The sequence below is a fragment of the Apis mellifera genome, linkage group LG9, assembly GCF_003254395.2.
Source record: "Apis mellifera strain DH4 linkage group LG9, Amel_HAv3.1, whole genome shotgun sequence".
In the NCBI taxonomy this organism is placed as follows: domain Eukaryota; kingdom Metazoa; phylum Arthropoda; class Insecta; order Hymenoptera; family Apidae; genus Apis; species Apis mellifera.
Genome location: NC_037646.1, coordinates 10,677,584 through 10,696,521, shown reverse-complemented (window position 1 = coordinate 10,696,521; position 18,938 = coordinate 10,677,584). Strand labels below are relative to the sequence as shown.

Genomic DNA, 18,938 nt, shown 5'->3' with positions numbered 1-18,938 from the left:
ATTTTTATCGTTTTTTTTTCCTTTTTTTTTTTCTTTCTTTTTTTTTTTTGTATTTGCGGCGTCTTTTGCCAATTTTAAAACAATGCTCTCTTTTATCGATGCAAGAGAAAGGAGCGAGAAAAAATTCGATATATCGGATTTATATATATATATATATATATATATATATATATATATATATATATTACACGGATCAAATTGTTTTAGCAAAAAGAAAAACAAAAAAAAAAAAACGATGCAATGAAATGCGAATTCAGCTTCAGAAGAAAGTGCGACGTTAAATTAATTTTAAGAAAGAAAAAAATATATATATATATACACACATGCATATATATATTTCATTCTATGAGAAAAAAAAAAAAAAAAATGTTCTGTGATACGTTGAACAATTATTGTAACGGCATTTGAAAAGAAAAATTCGTGACAACAATGTTTGCCCGAGGCCTTGGTTATAATACATACGTATACACTAGTTTCGCAACGTGTATTGTTATCATAGTTTATTATAATTTTATTATAAATATCAAAGTACACGATTGCAAGGGTAAATCAATGTCTTGAGATTTTTCGAACTTCTCCAAAATCACTTAGATAGTTTTTTGCGTATATAACCCAACCCTCCAACCAAGATTTTCTTCGAATTAATTCGAAGATGCGGCATCCGTTCATCGAAGACGAAGAAGAAAACATCCGAGGAAGAATATATCTGATCATCAATTGGAAGACGAATCTCTACAAATCGTTTACATTCTTCATCGAGCGATTCTGTTTATTTTTTTTCTATTTTTTTTTCCTCCATGCCTCTTTTTTCAAATTTACAAGAAGAAATATTTTGATTTCAGTTTCCTCTTCTTTTTTTTTTCTTTCTCGTTCTCTCGTTTGCAAAAAAGAATCGTCGATGTTTAATTTTTTTCTTTTTACTCGCGGGGTATCGCGTCACGCATCGAATGGAAAAGAGAAGCTGCAAGATCCATCATCGAAGATTTTTCAGGGGGGAAAAAAGATATAATTATCGGCATTAATAATCCGACATTTTGATTTTGATTTCAGGTTCTTGATTCTTCGAGTTCTCAGAAGGAATCAGATTGTTTCCAAATCGGATGATCTTCATCAATACGATCGAAAGAAGATTGAAGATTGAACAGGTCTGATTCACAATATCAATGTCGTTCCTTCCATATACCCATCGTACAAGCAAGGCCCGAATCTAGCACAACTATCTGTAACAACACCTGAAAATAAAGACACGATTCTTCGTACTTCTTTCTTTTCAATTAGCTCGATCGATATATTCACTCAATGTCAACCTTACATATATATATACATACATATATAAAATCGCTTCTTGCTTAGAACAGAAGTTGTACAAGATGTCTCGTTTAAATCGATCCCTGAATTATCGACGGCGCAATGGCATTGAACACGAATGTTCCGTCGGACACGCAAACTCGTAAACTCGAAAAGAAAAATAATAATAAATAAATAGACTCGCCTCGTCTCTCCGCTCGAATCTCTTTATCTCGATCTCGTTTCTCGTATCTCCAAGATTATTATCCCATCCGTTATTGTTAATTTAAACGGAACATGTTGTACGATGTTACACGTGTTGGGGACGAAACGTGGACCGATTATTGCGCGTGCGTACAGGCAACACGCGGTGGGGCAGGATCGCTTGACGTCACGTCTCTTTCGGTGGAAGGGAGGGAGGGTGGGAGGGTGGGGGGCAGGAGACGTCGATGGATCTAACGGGGAAATTACGATTTCAGGATGGGCCACGATGATAAGACGCGACAGCAAGGGGAACTACGCGCTCTACCAGTGCGAGATGTGCGGTAAATCGTATTCTTGGAAGTCCTCTTACCATCGACACTTGCGGGAGGAGTGCGGCAAGCAGCAGAGGGCGAAATGCAAAAATTGCGGGAGGCAGTATCGTTGGAGGGATTCGTTGAACAAACACTTGAAATACGAGTGCGGCGTGGAGCCCAAGTACACGTGTTCGGTGTGCGGGAGAAAGTTTCGTCACAAGCAGGTGCTCACGTCCCATTTGAGGAAGTTCCATTGAATCCGGGTTTTTCGAGAGAAAAGAAAGATTCTTCTTTTCTTCCTTTCTTTCTTTCTTTCTTTTTTTTTTTTTCCATCGCGTTTAATAATATCCTCGTTAAATTAATTTCACCATCGATAACACTCCGGTTGAAATTGTTGTTGAAACATCGAAAGCCTCTAAGCCTTAGCCGATCTTTCGCCAGTATTGCGGCGGCTAATCGAAATTTGAAGAAATTCGAATTGGAAGATTCTTCGTTTTGTTTTTTTGAAAATTTATCGAATACGATCTGTGGATTCCTTAAATTTAAATAAAAAGGATACTTTGAATCTCTATCGAATTAGAGACTTAGAGATCTCTCTCTAGTATCTTTTTAGGAATCCGTTAGGATCGAATTTAATGGAAACGAAAATTCCTAGAATTTTCCCCTTTCCTTTCTTCTAATATTCCTTCTTTTAAAGAATTAATAGCCGCAATCCTGACGAAACATCGAAACACAAATCCACCTCTTCTTAGGAGACCTTATATCGATTATAAAAATTCTGCGATTCGTCGACGGGCAACCACGAAAGGATCTTGTTGATTAATTATACTCCAACTCTCCGATTAACCTAATTAATTGCGAAATTTATTCGTCGTCTTGCGAGTAGCATAGACTGGTTCACTTAATTGGAAACAATAAAGAAGAATGTATCAAACTCGGCTGATATTTCTCTATTCTTCGACTCACTCCTCCTTCGATCCTCCCCCCTCCATTTCGAACGTTCGTCGAATATAGCGATCCTTAACGAAGCCCGTTCTTCCTCCCTTGTTGCAAACATCTGTTCTGTCTTCTCCCTTGTGCTGTGAATTTATTTCGAATTTGTGAAAAAAAAAAAGAAATAAAAATAAAAATAAAATTTACCCGCGTTCGGGGATGACGAAGGATCACGATGACTTGTTGTCTAATCTCGTTAATCTCTCGTTTCATCTTTGCCATCTGTTTCAGACTCGAAGAGGGACCACAATCGCGTCAACTACGACGCCCCGTTCACCTGTTACAAATGCGGGAAACGTTACACATGGACCGACTCATTGACGAGACACCTTCGGGAGGGCTGCGGCAAGTTGCCCAGGCACAAGTGCACCCTTTGCGGTAGAAAATTCAAACGCAGGGACTATTTGTTGCGTCACGAGAACAACGTTCACAAAGCGGAGTGAATAGAAAAACCCGATATAATTCATAATCATCACGATCAATAATCGTATGTGATTACGCTTAATTCTTAACTCAACTATTCCGTCGAGAACGTTCGAGCTTTGTTCCTTTTCCTGAAGAGAGAAATATATATATATATATATATATATACGTACATGTATACTGGCCGATAAAACTTTGTTTTATTTTATTTTTTTTTTTTGATAGGAGATTATGATATTTTTTTACACGTCGCGATTCTTTTTCCTTTTTTTATTATTTTTTTTTTTCGATCATTTAGGGAGAAATCGTTTCTTTCTTCGAACATTCCTATACACGAATACGAATACAGAAACGAACGCGTTTACGTGTCTCGATCGATCGTGGAAATATTATCGATTTGTTTATATAAGACTGATATACCGTTTTCGTTTCAAAAAAATGTCATTGCATCGATGTAATATATATATACATATAAAAGAAATATTTTCCTTTTTTTTTTTTTTTGACTTTATTTCTCGAATTGTGAATTATTATCGAATTGAATCATCGTGAACTACGATTCCAATCATCGAGGGATAATTTATAACAGTGTTATGTATATAATTTGTTAATTGAAATCAAATGTTCTATATAATTTATATTTATATATATATATATATAAAATTGGATCATCGTGTTCACACACTTGTAACCGTAACTTTTCTAACTTAACACTTTTTATACGTTTATTAGAGTATGTATATAGAAATTTTTATATGTATATTATATATGTGTGTGCGTGCGCGCGTATGCGTGTGTGTGTTTCACGTGTTTCAAGAAATCATCTTTTATATAAAGACTGTCGTTTCGAGAAAAATGTGCGAAAACTGTAAATATACGTACGTGTGCCAGCGAATACGTTTTTCCCTCTCGCATGAAAAATGATATATTATGTGGTGCGAATGACTCGTGGGATCGAAAAAATATCGAAAATAAAGAATAAAGAATAAAAAAAACGTATACGATATTTCTGAAAAGAAGAAAAAAAATATATATTAAAATAAATAAATTAGAATTAATGGAAAAACTGGCTATATATACAAGAATGGAGAATACCCGGTTGAATGCATCCCAACAACAGTTTGGTATAACAGTTTAAGAATATTTCAGCAACGCGTTGAATTTTTCAATCCAGCAAAGGAAACGAGATAGATGGACCGATTTGAGAAATAAAAAGCTCGCTAAATTTTGAAATAAAGCGTTTTTTTCAATCGAAAGTCAAAAGTCTGTGTTTTGAATTATTGCGCTCGTGATATAACAGGCCGTGATTCGATATCGTTCGATTATTAGACGAAGGAAAATTTAATAAGAATAAATTCTGGAGATTGGAGAAAACAAGGGCGGAAATTGATATGCAAATTCATGTTTATCAAGTTATTAAGATTCTTTTTCTGGTATAAAAATAATAATAATTATATTAAAAATATAATTGTATAACTTGAAAAACGAACTTCAATTTCAACCTTGTTTGCGTAACAAACTTTCGTAAATACCTTGTTTCAATCTCGTTTAAAATTTTCTACTCCTCATCCGAGCATCTTGTGTACGATTTATTTTTATTTTTTTTTTTATTTATCTATTTATTTATATTTTTTTTTTTTTTTTGCATTTGGAAGGAAGCAAGGATATACACGTGATGAAATTAAAGCGAACGCTAAGAAAGCTAATCGAAAATGAAAAACTGAATGAACGCAATTACAGAAACTGCATTGTTCTTTCAGCTTACTGCGGTTCAGACTATTACAAGAGACTTGGGAGACACTTCTGTTCGAATTGTGGCAAGGAGTACAGATGGATGCAGTCTCTGATTAGGCACGAGAAAGAAGAATGCGGCAAGGATCCGCAACACTCTTGTCCGGTGTGCGGGACGAAAATCCGTCACAAATGGATGTTGAAGAAACACTTGATCAACGTTCATCACTGGGTTATCCCGAATGGGAAAAACTTTTATCTCGGATCGACCGATAACAGCGCGTAGTGTTATAACAGTGGCGAAGAACTGTTGCGCCGCGAGGAAAATATAGTTTCTTGCTTCGTATTTTTTGCTTGCTCGATTTTTCGTAGTAGAACCTCGAATTTATTTCGAATTTGTCCGACTCGACGATAGAAAGATAATGATAGGAAGTTATGGGGGGGGGGGATAATTAGAGATTCGTTAATTAATTTCTTCGTCTGTTATTAGATCGTTTGAATGAAAATTATTTAAATGGTTGGTAACGATGGATCTGATTTATGTAAATATTTATTTTTAAATTATCATTGTGTAAATAATTAATTAATAGTCGAAAGATATGTATATGAAAAGTATAAACCATTTTGTATATATATTTATTGCATAACGAGGTTCTACTATGTTACGTATGATAATTACGTGTCATATACTGTGTAACGATTACACGATCAGGACGGCATATTTTGATCGCTAGTTTTTAAATAGATTGATAAAAATCTATACTTACATTGAGTGATTATAAAAATACTAAAATAAAAATATTGAAACCATCCTGAACGTGTCGAAGAAAATTTTGCTTGTACTTTCGTGCGTTCCACTTGCTTAAAGATGTACATTTTATACATGAAATTGTATTTATATATGTTATGTAAAATTTGATCAATAAATAAGATGAAGAAACGCGTACAAAAAAAACGAGTTAGTCACGATGAATATCGTTTTCAAAAAAAAATAATAAATAAATAAAAGAAAAAAGATCAGCGAAAAAAAAGTTTCAAAAAAGGAAAAGAAGATCGATGATTTCTGCAGGATTCGCAAGCGCATAACCATAATGTTTCCAGTATTATTTTCAAATATATTTTTGCGATATACTTTTCGAATATATTAAAAAAAATTTCACTTTCTGAATATACCATTTAGATAGATTAATTGGAATGAGAGTACAAATTGCTTGTATTGATTAATTTTTAGGACTCCCTAAACAATTTGTCTGCGACAAATGTGGAAAGACGTATAAATGGAGGGAGTCGTTGCAGCAGCATCGTCGACTAGAATGTGGAATCGAGCCTCGATTCGCCTGCATCTTTTGCGGTAGAAGATTCAAGCATAAACATCATTTGAAAGAACATTTGAAGAGGCGTCATCATTGCGATCAATTGAAAACATCTTGGTTAAACGAATAATAATAATACGTTCCATTCCTCTCCCTTCACTTTCATCCGTTGCGTGAAAGCGCGATTGAGCGGAAAAAAAGGAATAAATGAAAACAAGCAATAAAAATTCTCTGTAATGCAATACTTTCTTGACCGGTTTGTAATTATTACAAAGATTCATTTTCGCCACTCGTTCCTATAAGACAATATTATTATTATTATTATAGAATCATGTGTAAACGACATTGAATTTTATAATAAAAGATATGGTTTCGTCACACGACAACTTCAAGTTAAAGAAATAATTTTTCGTGCGCGGGTTCGGCATGCGTCGGGAAAGTTCGGACTGGCGTCCTGGCGATTAAACTTCGGATCGTTTCGGCAAAGATCGGACGAGTCCGCTGAATACCGTCCAGCGAGAGAGATTTTGCTCGATCTCGCACGAATTTTTCCGACTCATTTCGAACTTCTGAATCTTTACAAATCCCGCGCATTAATTTAATTTTTTTTCTAAAAAAAAAGACGTGAAAAGTGTATACTTGTGATCGTTTGAATTAATCGCGTCTGATTCTCAATGCTAATAAAAGTGTATCTTTTTGTGATTTCAGGTTTACCAATTTTTGTGTTTCGTTCGAGCTATCTCTGTAACAACTGCGGAAAAACGTATAAGTGGAAAGAGTCGTTGAACTTGCACAAGCGCATGGAATGCGGTATCGAGCCACGATTCTGTTGCAAAGTCTGCGGGAGAAGATTTAAGCACAAACACCATCTCACGAAGCATCACAAATCGATCCATAATTACGTCGATCAGTGATGATCGATTAATTGACGATCAATTAAGAACATTTGAAGGAAAAATGACATTCTCTCGTTCGAGTCTAATAATTTATTGTTGATAGTGTAAAAGATCTCGAAGATATTTTGCGCGATTAATTTGGAATGAAAACTCAAACTGAGAAGAGTCAAGTGGAAAGTTATATATTTTGAAAGCGTTTAAAAAATAGAAGAAGACATTATGTATCGAGTACATTTACTAGCAAAAAGCGTTTCGATAGGATGCTAGACTATCGATTAATTAGAGCGGAGTGAAAAAGAATGAAAACGAATTAAGCAATAAACGGAAAATACATAAAAGTATTTCTTTACCAATTCGCCGCATCGATGTAATGATTTTTAAAAACAGCCGCATGCTCGCTACGCTAAAATTTCTTTCGACTCATTCCCATAGTTGCTCGAAAATCTGTTCACGCTGAATAACGTTCGCATAAAAATATATATACATATATATATATATATATATATATAACATAAAACGTCTTTTCGCCTTGTGTAACGGGAACACTCGAACATTTGAGAACTCTCGTCGCAAATAAATGAAACGAAATCGTTAATTCTTGCGACTAACAAACAACGAGTTAAAAAAAAAAAAAAAAAAAAAAAAATTGTCAAGTCAGAGATGTCTGTCGTGGTCAATTGTGTCTGGGTGGCGTCCATTGTCCAGTTTTAACGCGAAGCATCCACGCTTTCTGCATCCACGCACGATTCATCGTTTGTGTTTCAGGTGAGGCTGCCCCAGAAAATGTTTACCCGTGCAGAGTGTGCGGCAAGATCTACTCGAGAAAATCCTCCATGTACACGCATCTCCGCCTTTGCGGAAAGGAACCGAAATTCAACTGCGTCCTTTGCGGCAGAAGGTTCAAGTACAAGCACAGATTGCAGTCGCATCTTACCTCGAATTTGCATAGTCAGGGATTTCGAAAATAATAATAATAATAATAATAATAAAAGTTGGAATTTTATCGCGCGGCTCACGCTACATTTTGTGTAATAAGATCATATAGAGCAAACCTTTTACCTGTGTATCGATGTAAAAAGATTCTGGAACAACTTAACCTTTCCTCTCGCAACACGTTCCTAAATTGATATCCAATCTCCGATTTTTACGACATATTCTTAACGAGGATCAATATAATAATTCAATTTTGATATTAGATAAACTAGATTGGTCGATAAACTAGATTTTTAGACGAGGGAACGAAACGTAAACGAGAGTCTTTTAGCCATTTTCAATACTAGTGGTGCACTCTGTAGGCGAGTTTAACACGTACAATTTATATAGCACGGTTTTCAAACTTTTAAAGAGAAGATGCGACGGAAACATTTTGTTTTTAAGATAACAATTTGAAAGAAAAATTTGTATTGTGAATAATAATTTTTTTTATAAATGTGAATAATATGAAAATCTCGTATAAAATGTATTGTGCATAACGCGTGTTAAAATTAAAACAAATGCAGAAGCCGAATCGAGTGTATCACTAATCTTATATTTCAACATGGCTGAAATGTGATAAAATGATTGAATATACGATTGAAAATACAATGGAAAAATCTGTTGTTCTAGAATTTTTTAATAACAAGATTATGGGAAAAATTTTGTCCTACAAGATCTTATTACACGTGTATATAGTATCTATGTATATACATAGAATAAGTTTTGTGAAAAAGTTGAATTCCGTATACACCGTTAATCCAATGAACCTCTTTTTCAAAATAAATTTTTTTAAATCATTAAAAAGACACTTAAGACTTTGTATAAATTAATTTGAAAGATTTATTATACAAAGTTTAAGAATGCTGGGCTTCCAAGAAATTGTACACAAGTTTATTTAGAAGATTTAATAAAGTACTCGATAAGCATTTAAGTCTAATTTCTATGCAATAAATCGTCGAGAAGTACACCAAACTTCTCAGTAAAAGTGCATGTTACTCTCAAAGTAATCGTTGACAATTTCGATTTAGAAAGTATTATCTTAAATCTTGCTTGGTAAAAACGAAAAAAAATGTAATTTCGAGTGAAGAGTAAGAGCAATGTTAACGCTGTATTGGCTTGAATCGTTTTCGTTTTTTTTTTTTTCTTTAGAACATAGTGTGGAGTAGCAAAAGGAAACTAGTGCGATGATCGAGAGTCAATTTGTCTCGTTCGATCAGAAATTTTAAAAAGAAGGCTAGAAGGCTAACCATAATCCGATACACTTCTTTTTTTACAGCCCAGAAGGTGTGGTTCTGTTTTCAATGCGGGAAACGTTATCAATGGCGTGGTTCCTTGAAGAGTCATATCCGGGTGGAATGTGGAAAAGAACCTACATTCACATGTCCAATTTGCGGCAGAAAGTTCAAGCATAAGCATCGATGGCAATCTCATGCAAAATCCATGCATCAAATTAATTTATAACGATAATACGTCCAAACGTTTCGATGTTATCGTGCAAAAAAAAAAAAAAATAACTCATGACTCCCGTCATCAACTTTGTCACAAGTTATTGTAACGAGTATCATAGCAACGAGTATGATAATAAAAAGTTTCGTTGACAGAGAGCCGCAAAATATAATTCCTTTTTTTTTCGCGTGTTAATATCAGGATAATGAAACGTGGAAAAATGTTGAGAAATTCGATTGGAAGAAGAAAGGGATATAAGAATTAACACGCTCTTATCGTGTATCGTTCCTTGCGCGAAGCTAGGGTGAACCCTAAAGGGGTCTACACGTGTGATCGCACGGATACGCTGTTGCCATTTCATTTATTGAAGACCCGATTTACATTATTCAGTGAATGAAAGAGTGTCGACACATCTTTGGGATCAAACGTGTGATCACTCTTCTCGATCTTTGCTTAATTCTCTATTCGTGTCCCTCTTTAACGAAAAAATCGAAATGAACTCACCAATTTACGTTTATGTCACCGACAGCTTTTTCTAGCCTGTTATGCGCGCGAAACATGACACACACGTATCATGAAAATAAGAAGATTCGTTATGTGTATATAGCCGTCGAAATAATTTCTGGATTTTTCTTTCCAGCCACCTCGAAGAAATTATGGTTGTGCTTCCAGTGCGGCAAACGGTACATGTGGAAAGACTCGTTGAAGAAGCACCTGAGAGTCGAGTGCGGTAAGGAGCCCACATATGAATGCCCGATTTGCGGCCGGAAGTTCAAGCACAAACACCGTTGGCAGTCGCACGCCAGACTCATACATTATCTCGATATCTGACTTACGAAACAGGCGCGTGTCTAGCTAGTCAATCACGCTCATCGTTATATATATATATATTAAAATATATATATATATATATACACATATATTAAAAATCGATTAAAATGAATCGTGACGAGGCGAGTTACGAATCGAGTGACTTTACACGCTTTAAGAAACTGTGATCGATTGTTGTTACTTGGAAAGTTACTTATATACACTTATATATATATATCTATGAATTTGTCTTCGCAAGAATTCTTTTTCTCTATATAGAATAATAAACGTTATTCAAAAAAAAAAAAGAAATATTCACGAATACTTGCGTGTAACACAGACTGCGTTTTTAAAAATGTTTTCAGGAATTTTTCTTTCTAATTTTTACAATTATTAAAATTTTTCCCGACCACCCTGTATTTACGACTTACTGAGACAGAGAGAGAGAGAGAGAGAGAGAGAGAGAGAGAGAGAGAGAGAGAGAGAGAGAGAGAGTTTCTTTTTTTTTCAACAGCGATTTCACACGATTACTTTTCCTCTACATCTTCTGCGCTGTGTCTTTTCTCGCTATTGCCGTCTCGACCTCGCCTCCCCACCCTTCCCCCTCCACCACCGCCAATGTTTTCCATTGTATTCCACACTATGGTATAAATGTTATGTAATATAATACGTACATTAATGTCTCACATTTCGTAGGTCGTCTTTTAACGAACGTTTTTTTCTTCTCTCTCTTGTCGTTCCCTCCCCACCTTCCCCTCCCCCTCTTCCCTCGATATAATAAATTATCGAATAGGGTTATCCCGCACTACTGACTTGTGTTTCGTCTTTTCTCTATTTTTCAGCGCCAAGATTGACGGTGAAGAACATCGAAAATCTTCGATACAAGAGGCGGCCGGTGATTCACAAGTGCACGAGATGCGGGAAGGGTTATCAATTGGAGACCTCGCTTCGAAGGCATCAAAGGCTCGAGTGCGGGGTCGAGCCGAGGCAGAGCTGCCCAATTTGCGGGAAAAAGTTCACGCACAGGTTCAAATTGACCCACCACTTGGCCTCGTGCAGAAGAAAGCGGGAATACTACGAGACGATATAAAAGTTGATATAGATCGAGTTGATCGCCTCCTCACCCCGCCCCACATATATATATATATATATGTATATATATATCTTCTCGGCTCCTTGGTTTTTCACCAAAAACCAAAATAAGCTTAGACCTTTTAGACCGCCAAATAAGAAAGGAAATCGACGACGATATAAAAATTTCCCAAAGAAAAGTAATAATTATTAAATAATTTATCTTTTTTACACGTACTTTTTAGCTTATTTAATATAAACGTCGAAACATCGAAAATTGTACATTTTTTTATCGACACTGATACGATAGTATTCTGGCCCAACGCGTTGGTCGCTGCAAGGCCAAGTATTGTGTAAAAAAAAAAAAACAAAAAAAAAAAAAAAAAAATGTTTGATCGCTTTTGTGAAAAGTGAGAAAAAGACCACAGTGTGCGTTTCCGTAATATAGTCAAGCGTAGCACGATATCATCATCGAGTCCGAAAAAAGAGAAAAGAAAAAAAGAAAAAGAAAAAAAAAAGGAGAAAAAAGCACGAGCGAATCATTGTAAAGTTTTTACTACACTTGTCGAATAAATATATATGTATATATATACATGTATATAAGTATATATATGTTTCTATAAAACGAAAAAAAAAAAAGAAAAAAAAGAAATGATCGTTCATCTCGCTTGATGCATACCGAAAAAATAAAAAAAAAACTCCGTCAGGAAAGCAACGTTTCTTCACGATGGATATTCTCTTCTTATACGTATATATATTCGTATATACTCTAAATAACAATTTTGTTCTTTCGCTTGTCCCTTTAAAGGCCATTTCTGCTCTCTTTTCTTTTCCTCCTCTATTTTTTTTAATCGTCTTCCTCCCACCCCCTGCCCGCCCCGTTTATTCTCGAAAACTGCACCCGCAACCGCAACTTCTTCCGATGAACTTCTCAACTTTCTAGGGCAATTCGCACAATTTAAAGTTTCGTTTTGTTAAGGAGAAAGAGAGAGAGAGAGAGGGAGAGAGAGAGAGAGAGAGAGGGAGGGATGAAGAGGATGCACGCGAGAGGCATAGCGTCTAACGAACGAAATCCTTTCGTTTCAGGGCTTTTGGCGACGATGCTGTTGTCGCAGGACGTACAGCAACCTCAGGACAATAACGAACCGTTATGGAATCAATTGCCTTATCCCGGGATCCGAGGTTACGAGGCGAGCAGAAGTCAGAGGCGGAAAGATTCGAAGGACGCGGGTTCGAAGTACGCTTGCAACAGGTGCGGGAAAACTTACAAGGCGACCACGTCTCTGAGCCGTCACAAACGGCTCGAGTGCGGTGTCATACCTTGCGAAGTTTGCCCGATATGCGATCGAAGATTCAAGCATCGTTTCGTGTTGAACTCGCACATCGTCGGGTGCCAGAGAAAATTGCGGCACATCATACAGAAAAACGACGACTCGCCTGTATTCACCGAGGAACGGGAGTGAGAATCAGTTCGTTTCACGAGATTATATGTTTACGCGAGATGCGATCGATGCGCCGAAAGTATTTTTTTTTTTTATTCTTGAAACATTCGAGTTCGCAATTGTACGAGTCTTTTTAATTTTGAGCGTCAAATTTTTATTTTTTTTTATTTTTTATATTTCGCGGCACTCGCGTTGTTGCACTCTCTTTGCTGTTTCTCTCCGAATAATAAATCCGTATGTTTTAGAATGCGTGTTAGATTTTTAAAAAGTTTTAAATAATTTTCACGTTACATCGTTTCTCTAACGTTTCGAGGAATTTCGTATCGAGCGAGCTATTCATTTGTAAGATAGATTTATAAGGGTGTGCGAATATATATATATATATATGTGTACGTATATATATGCATTCGGGATAGATCGTGAAACTTCGGCCGAGGTCGGGCGGGACTCGTGACGATTCGGCTCCTCGGTTTGCCTTCGTGCGAGCTCGTTAAAAATAGGACGAGTCCGCAGGATTTTTGCACGCGTTACGTGAGATCTCAATCAATTTTACTCGAACGAATTCCGACTCTCGACGTTTTTTTTCCCAAAAGCTCGAATTATCGCCCGACGATCCGAACCACATCCCTATAAATTTATCGTCAATCATGCACATAATACATAACGCATTTTTAATACTTAGTGACGAGTGTAATGTGGAATGTATGAAAGTGAGGAAAAGTGTTTGTCGACAATGCGTATTAACTCGCAACGTTAACTCGTTCATTACATTCCGCATACTTTTGTTTCGAATGAAACGTTTCGATACCAAAAAGAAAAAAAAAGAAAAAAAAGTTTTTGACCATAACGCTTTATATCTCACCGTTTTATATGTATCGATGAATAAAAAAAGAATGTGAACGATTAAAAAGGAAAACAACAACCATAACAATAACAACAACAACAACAACAACAACAACAACAACAGTAATAATAATAATAAAAATAGTAATTTCATCGACGTATATAATCGAACGACATATTTTTTTTTTCTCTTTTTTTTCAGAAGCACATTTACGAAAAAAATTCTCAACCAAACGCGATCCTTTCTTTAATTCCGGCCCACCAGAATGCACCATCAGACTAATTCTAATGTCTGAACCTCTTCTTTTTCTCCTCCTTTTTTTTTTCCCTTTTTTTTTCTCTCTCTCGTGAAATCATCCCCCTTGTCGTCCCGAGGTGTATTCCCTCCTCGTTTCGCCTACTGTCTTTGTTTACTTTGTGTGTTGCTTCGGCAGGTTTCCTATCGAAGATCGACTGGAGCACGATGAACGATGATTATCGAAACGCTACGGCGGACGATCTGTTGCCGAAAGAAAGGAATTTCAACGACTCGTACTACTATCCGTGCCCGATGACGGATCCCAGTAAGAAACAGTTACCGCATCAATTGCAGCAGCAACAGCAACAACAGCAACAGCAACAATTATTCACGTGCGCCCTTTGCGGCAAAAAGTATACGTGGATGTACAGTTTACGTCGACACCAGTTGCAATGCGGGGACAAAGAAGCGAGGAACAAGTGCCACTTTTGCGCGAGAAAATTTTACAGACGCGACAGGCTGAAAGAACACTTGTTGGCACATCATCCAGACTTGATCTAAAGATCATAAAGGGAGAAATTTGTATTGAATTACATTTGTCGAAAGATAAACACGTTTCAACACGTTGGTTTTTCTCTTTCTCTTTCTCTCTCTCTCTCTCTCTCGAACGAAACAACTTAACAAAGACACTTGGCAGCCGAGAAAATTGTATTTTTCTTGAAAAATCTATCGATTTAATAAAGTCTATTGATTAATTAACACGCTTGTACACGACAAATTGTATGGGTAAAGTGATGCTCGCGCGTGAGATTGCTGTATCGCTCGACTGATCGTATTTACTTTTTCTATCTTTCTTCTCGTCACTTTCCTCCCTCCCCCCTCTCTTATATATATATATATCCTTCAAATGATTCGTCCAGAAATAATCGAAATCATCTCACATTCATATCGGTTTTTCGCAATTAATCGATCTTTGTCTATTCCAGACGGATCCATCCCGATGAACGAGTTCGATTGCTTCGAAACAAAGGATATCAAAGTGATGCCGGAAATGATGATCAATCAACGGTTGATCACGGTCGGCCCGCGCGAACGGCAGCAGTACATGTGCGGGGAGTGTGGGAAGGGGTACTCGTGGATGGCCAATCTTCGAAGGCACCAAAGGCTCGAGTGCGGCAAGCTGCCCAAGCATCGCTGCAGATTGTGTCGGAAAGAGTTTTATCGGAGATACGAATTGAAAAATCATTATAACACTAAACACGCCGTCTCTTAAATTATCCATTTTTTGCGGCCACAAATGTTTGCATGTTTTCGTTGAGATGAAAATCCCCATTCTTCACATGTTTCGCGGAATATATGTATATGAGTTAGGAGAAGGACGAGGGAAGGTGTTTTTTTCGATAAACAAAAACAGTCATAACGATGATTTAAGATAATGATATGATTTTAGCCTATGTTTTTTCTATTTTTTCTAGTTTAATTATTCGTATTTTTTTTTTCTTTCTTTCTACTTGACACTCAACAATATTTTTAATATTTTATCTTAATCCGATTAATCGTGCGACGACGAATTACAATTTATTTTAATATCCGCATGAACTAACAGCGCAATTATATATGTACGTGACAAATCATGCACATTACTTTTCAATTCAATGGAAGAAGCTTTGTGAACGTGGCGGCTAATTTTATCATTTTTTTTTTTTTTTTAAAAGGCCACTAATTTTTCTATCTCGTTGTGTAATCTTGTGCACATTCCAGCTTGTGTGTTTAAGCTTTGCTTTGTCCAACATTACTGGATTAAATCTAACCTAAGGTCTTCTTTTTTTCTTTTTTTTTTTGAATTTTCGCTTCTAGGAAAATAGTTCTGTCCTAAAAAAAACGGAATGAAATTCGTGAAAATTTCCCGAAAATGAAAATCAAAGATTGTATATATATATAAGATAAACGTTATAAATATTAAGTTTGCGGCTTATAGAAATTTGTCAAAGGTATATACTTTTCACACAAATATTCACCACGTAATGAAATTATTAAGATCGTCGTGAAAAAAGAAAAGAAAAAAAAAATTCTATTCCAATTTTTGTCACTATCAATAAACATCTCGAAACACTTTTTTTTTTTCATTTTAATCCTTTCAATATGTAATACGCATGAACGACGCGAGTGACGAATAAAAATTGATGGAAAACGAGAAAGATGTTTGTGTGTGTGTGTGTTTTAAACGTTCACTTTTCGTTTAACTTTTATATATATATATATATATATATCACGATATTATTTGTCGATATACGAACAAAGGAATAACAAATTTTTTTACTTATAAAACCACACCATTTACGTTCACTATGCCTTCGAAGCAACAAATCGAAAAATTCGTGTCTCCTCTCCGATGCATGCGTTGTCCCGTTTCCGTTTCCGTCGATGTCGAAATCGAAAATCGGCTAAGAAAAAAGTAAAAAAAATCAAACCAAACCAAACCAAAAAAAAAAAAGCCAAAGTCAAAATCGTTCAAATTGCTAACACGAGGCGTTGGTTGTTCCGCAGGGAAACGGGCGGACCTGAGCGATTGGTTCGTGAAGCAGGAGAACGAGTACGAGGTGCCCCAAACGCTGTTCGAGTTCGTTGCCAGCAGCTACGAATTGGCGGAGGCGGAGGAGCGTAAGAAGGCAGCGAAGAGCGTGATCTGCGAGGAGTGCGGGAAAAGCTTCTCGCGCCTCGACAGCCTTCGAAGACACGAGAAGAATTATTGCAGGGTGAAGGGGGACAGGATGTATTGCCGCTTCTGCGGGAAAAAATTCGCTAAACCGTTGTCGTTGATCTCGCACGTGGAATCGGCCCACTCGACCATCTTTTTGAAATCGCAAATCCCATAGAAGAAACTCGCCTTGTAAATTGGACGATATAATATTCTTTCAAGGGCTTTCCTTGTTGAAAACGAGAAAAGAAAAAAAAAAACTTCGATCTTGATATTTTTTTTTTTCTTTCTTTCTTTCTTTCTGTCTTTTGTTTCCTACTTTTCGTTTCGCGAAACGATATCAAGAAGAGATATTGATATTCCGTTGTAAAAATTCTTTTTTTCTATTCTTTTCTAATCACAGTTTGGATCTGTTCCATTCAACGCAGATATATCACACTTGACACACACATATACACACGCACATACGTACAACTACACGCACGTACACGTTCGTGGCTGTTTACATACAAAGATTCGTTTTGACAACACTGGGTTGATATTTGAATTACTTTTATAAGGTTTTTTTTTTTTATTCGAAAAAATTATTTGTATACACCAGAAAAATATATATATGTATATATATATATATGTGTGTGTGTATATATATATATATATATACACTCGACACGGTGGCGATTATTTTGTAGAGACAAATTTCCATTTGTTCTATCAATGTGTATACGAAACGAATTCACAGAAGACGAAGTATTTTCAGTGTAACAAAAAAAAAAAAAAAAAAAAGAAAAACTGCAGCACGATGATTGTAATAAATATGATTTTGTGACGATGTGTTTTGTTATATTAAATATAATTAATATAATTCAAAGAAAAAAAAACGGAGGAGCAAAAAATTTAACGCGCGTTAACGTTTATTGTGTAAATCGAGGATGCTGTAAGAAAAAAGAACTTGTACTCCACGTATTATCACGCATCGTTCAATCAATCAACGAGAGATTAATAACGAACCTCGTCCACGAAGCTAAAAAGAAAAAAAAGAAAAAGGAAAAAAAAAAAAAAAAAAAAAACAAAAAAAAAAGGAAAAAAAAATGTCTGAATCGAATGTTTCTTCTGAATCGAATAAATCAACGTTGATCAAACGTACACCACCATTTTCTCAATCTCCCCCTCTTCGAAAATTTCTCGCTCGCCCCCCCCCCCTCCTCCCCCGCCCAAAATTAAATCACTAACGAAGTTGTTTTTCTCGCGGGTATAATAATCCTCCCTCCTTTTAAGCTTTTAAGCTCGCAAAATCGAAAAACTCAAACGCAAAGGTAATTCCGCCATTGATAAATAACGAGACACACGCATGCTTGTCCCCTTGTCCAAATGAGAAAACAAGAAAAAAAAGAATAATAAAAATAAAAAGATGAAAATAAAAGAGTAAAAAAAAAAAGAAAGGGAAATAATAAATGAAAGAGAAAAGCTAGCGAAAGCTAGCTGCATCCTATCAAGGGGGGCATCCCGTTTGTTAACGTTCTTCGATGTGTTATTTGCAGGTGAGAAGTCGGAGAGCTACTCGGAGAAAGATCAAGAGGACGACGTGGAGGTGTGCGAGATCTCGTTCCACGGCCAATTGCCCATGAATTATCTGCTGTGCGACTCGTCCATACTGAACACGGTGGAGACGAGCATCCTGCGGAAGAGCGTGAAATCCCATCAACAATTTCGTTGCGACGGTTGCGACAGGGCTTACACGAGGATGGACAGTCTGAAACGGCACCAGGCCAAGTGCGACGCCTCGTTGGAGAAGCTTCAAGAGGAGGTCGAGTGGTTGCACAGGCAGAAATTCTATTGCAATCAGTGCGGCAAGGGTTACAAGAGGCTCGACACGTTGAGGAGGCATCAGAGATTAGTTTGCGGCGACAAGGAGGGCGCCACTGCACCCACCGACAAATCGAACACCTAATGGAGGACGAATAGATTTCCCCCCCCTTTTTTTTTTTTTTTTTTTTTGTTTTTCGTTACTTCGAATGCCTTTTTTTCTTTGTTCTTCCTCTTCTTCTTCTTCTTCTTCTTCTTCTGCGTTTGTCGATCTTTCGTTCCCGAAAGAAAGCGAATTTGAATTGAAATTTTAAAATTGAACAGAGATAGAGGAATTGCGTTCGATAGATTATCTCGTGTTTTCTTTTTCTTTTTTTCCTTTTCGAAAACGAAAAAAGAAAAAATGAATTTTAAAAATGGTTTTTAAATCTTTGCCAAACAGTAATCGTGA

The 18,938-nt window shown here is 36.3% G+C and overlaps 5 protein-coding genes and 1 long non-coding RNA gene across 6 annotated transcripts in view; 5 read left to right on the top strand and 1 right to left on the bottom strand.

Moving 5' to 3' along the window:
* The window catches only part of LOC725336 (longitudinals lacking protein, isoforms A/B/D/L), a 178,591-nt gene extending 167,094 nt beyond the window's left edge, over positions 1-11,497 (top strand). The window contains exon 7 of the mRNA XM_016913866.2: positions 11,235-11,497. Coding sequence (XP_016769355.1) covers positions 11,235-11,482 — 248 coding nt within the window. The 3' untranslated portion in view covers positions 11,483-11,497. The remainder of the gene's footprint in view (positions 1-11,234) is intronic.
* Positions 30-1,719, bottom strand: LOC102654629. The gene is made up of 2 exons (XR_410907.3): positions 1,329-1,719; positions 30-1,232 (listed from the first exon to the last, which is right to left on the bottom strand). It is a non-coding gene; the product is annotated as an uncharacterized LOC102654629 (long non-coding RNA).
* LOC102655047 (zinc finger protein 676) lies at positions 182-3,244 on the top strand. The gene is made up of 3 exons (XM_016913876.2): positions 182-1,145; positions 1,767-2,029; positions 3,030-3,244. The coding sequence occupies exons 2-3, from the start codon at positions 1,778-1,780 to the stop codon at positions 3,117-3,119; spliced, it is 342 nt and encodes a 113-aa protein (XP_016769365.2). The 5' UTR covers positions 182-1,145; positions 1,767-1,777; the 3' UTR covers positions 3,120-3,244.
* A 10-nt stretch (positions 11,498-11,507) lies between the features above and the next one.
* On the top strand, positions 11,508-13,796 carry LOC100576534 (zinc finger protein 580). The gene is made up of 2 exons (XM_026442828.1): positions 11,508-11,663; positions 12,550-13,796. The coding sequence occupies exons 1-2, from the start codon at positions 11,543-11,545 to the stop codon at positions 12,924-12,926; spliced, it is 498 nt and encodes a 165-aa protein (XP_026298613.1). The 5' UTR covers positions 11,508-11,542; the 3' UTR covers positions 12,927-13,796.
* Positions 13,797-14,182: 386 nt separating this feature from the next.
* On the top strand, positions 14,183-14,745 carry LOC113218993 (longitudinals lacking protein-like). The gene has a single exon (XM_026442830.1). It carries the CDS (start codon positions 14,212-14,214, stop codon positions 14,545-14,547), a length of 336 nt encoding a protein of 111 aa, XP_026298615.1. The 5' UTR covers positions 14,183-14,211; the 3' UTR covers positions 14,548-14,745.
* A 283-nt stretch (positions 14,746-15,028) lies between these two features.
* LOC102655188 (zinc finger protein 2 homolog) lies at positions 15,029-18,632 on the top strand. The gene is made up of 3 exons (XM_016913877.2): positions 15,029-15,182; positions 16,534-16,773; positions 18,223-18,632. Exons 1-3 carry the CDS (start codon positions 15,029-15,031, stop codon positions 18,630-18,632), a joined length of 804 nt encoding a protein of 267 aa, XP_016769366.2.
* The last annotated feature ends 306 nt before the right edge of the window (positions 18,633-18,938 follow it).

What these genes read in the sequence shown, in the direction of transcription:
- LOC102655047 (XM_016913876.2), top strand. Translation starts at nt 1,778, where the DNA reads ATGATAAGACGCGACAGCAAGGGGAACTACGCGCTCTACCAGTGCGAG. An exon ending in GAAAGTTTCGTCACAAGCAG is followed by an intron (nt 2,030 to 3,029) that starts GTGCTCACGTCC and finishes CATCTGTTTCAG; the next exon opens with ACTCGAAGAGGGACCACAAT.
- LOC100576534 (XM_026442828.1), top strand. Translation starts at nt 11,543, where the DNA reads ATGTATATATATATCTTCTCGGCTCCTTGGTTTTTCACCAAAAACCAA. An exon ending in TAAAAATTTCCCAAAGAAAA is followed by an intron (nt 11,664 to 12,549) that starts GTAATAATTATT and finishes CTTTCGTTTCAG; the next exon opens with GGCTTTTGGCGACGATGCTG.
- LOC113218993 (XM_026442830.1), top strand. Translation starts at nt 14,212, where the DNA reads ATGAACGATGATTATCGAAACGCTACGGCGGACGATCTGTTGCCGAAA.
- LOC102655188 (XM_016913877.2), top strand. Translation starts at nt 15,029, where the DNA reads ATGCCGGAAATGATGATCAATCAACGGTTGATCACGGTCGGCCCGCGC. An exon ending in CAAGCTGCCCAAGCATCGCT is followed by an intron (nt 15,183 to 16,533) that starts GCAGATTGTGTC and finishes GTTGTTCCGCAG; the next exon opens with GGAAACGGGCGGACCTGAGC. An exon ending in CAGGATGTATTGCCGCTTCT is followed by an intron (nt 16,774 to 18,222) that starts GCGGGAAAAAAT and finishes TGTTATTTGCAG; the next exon opens with GTGAGAAGTCGGAGAGCTAC.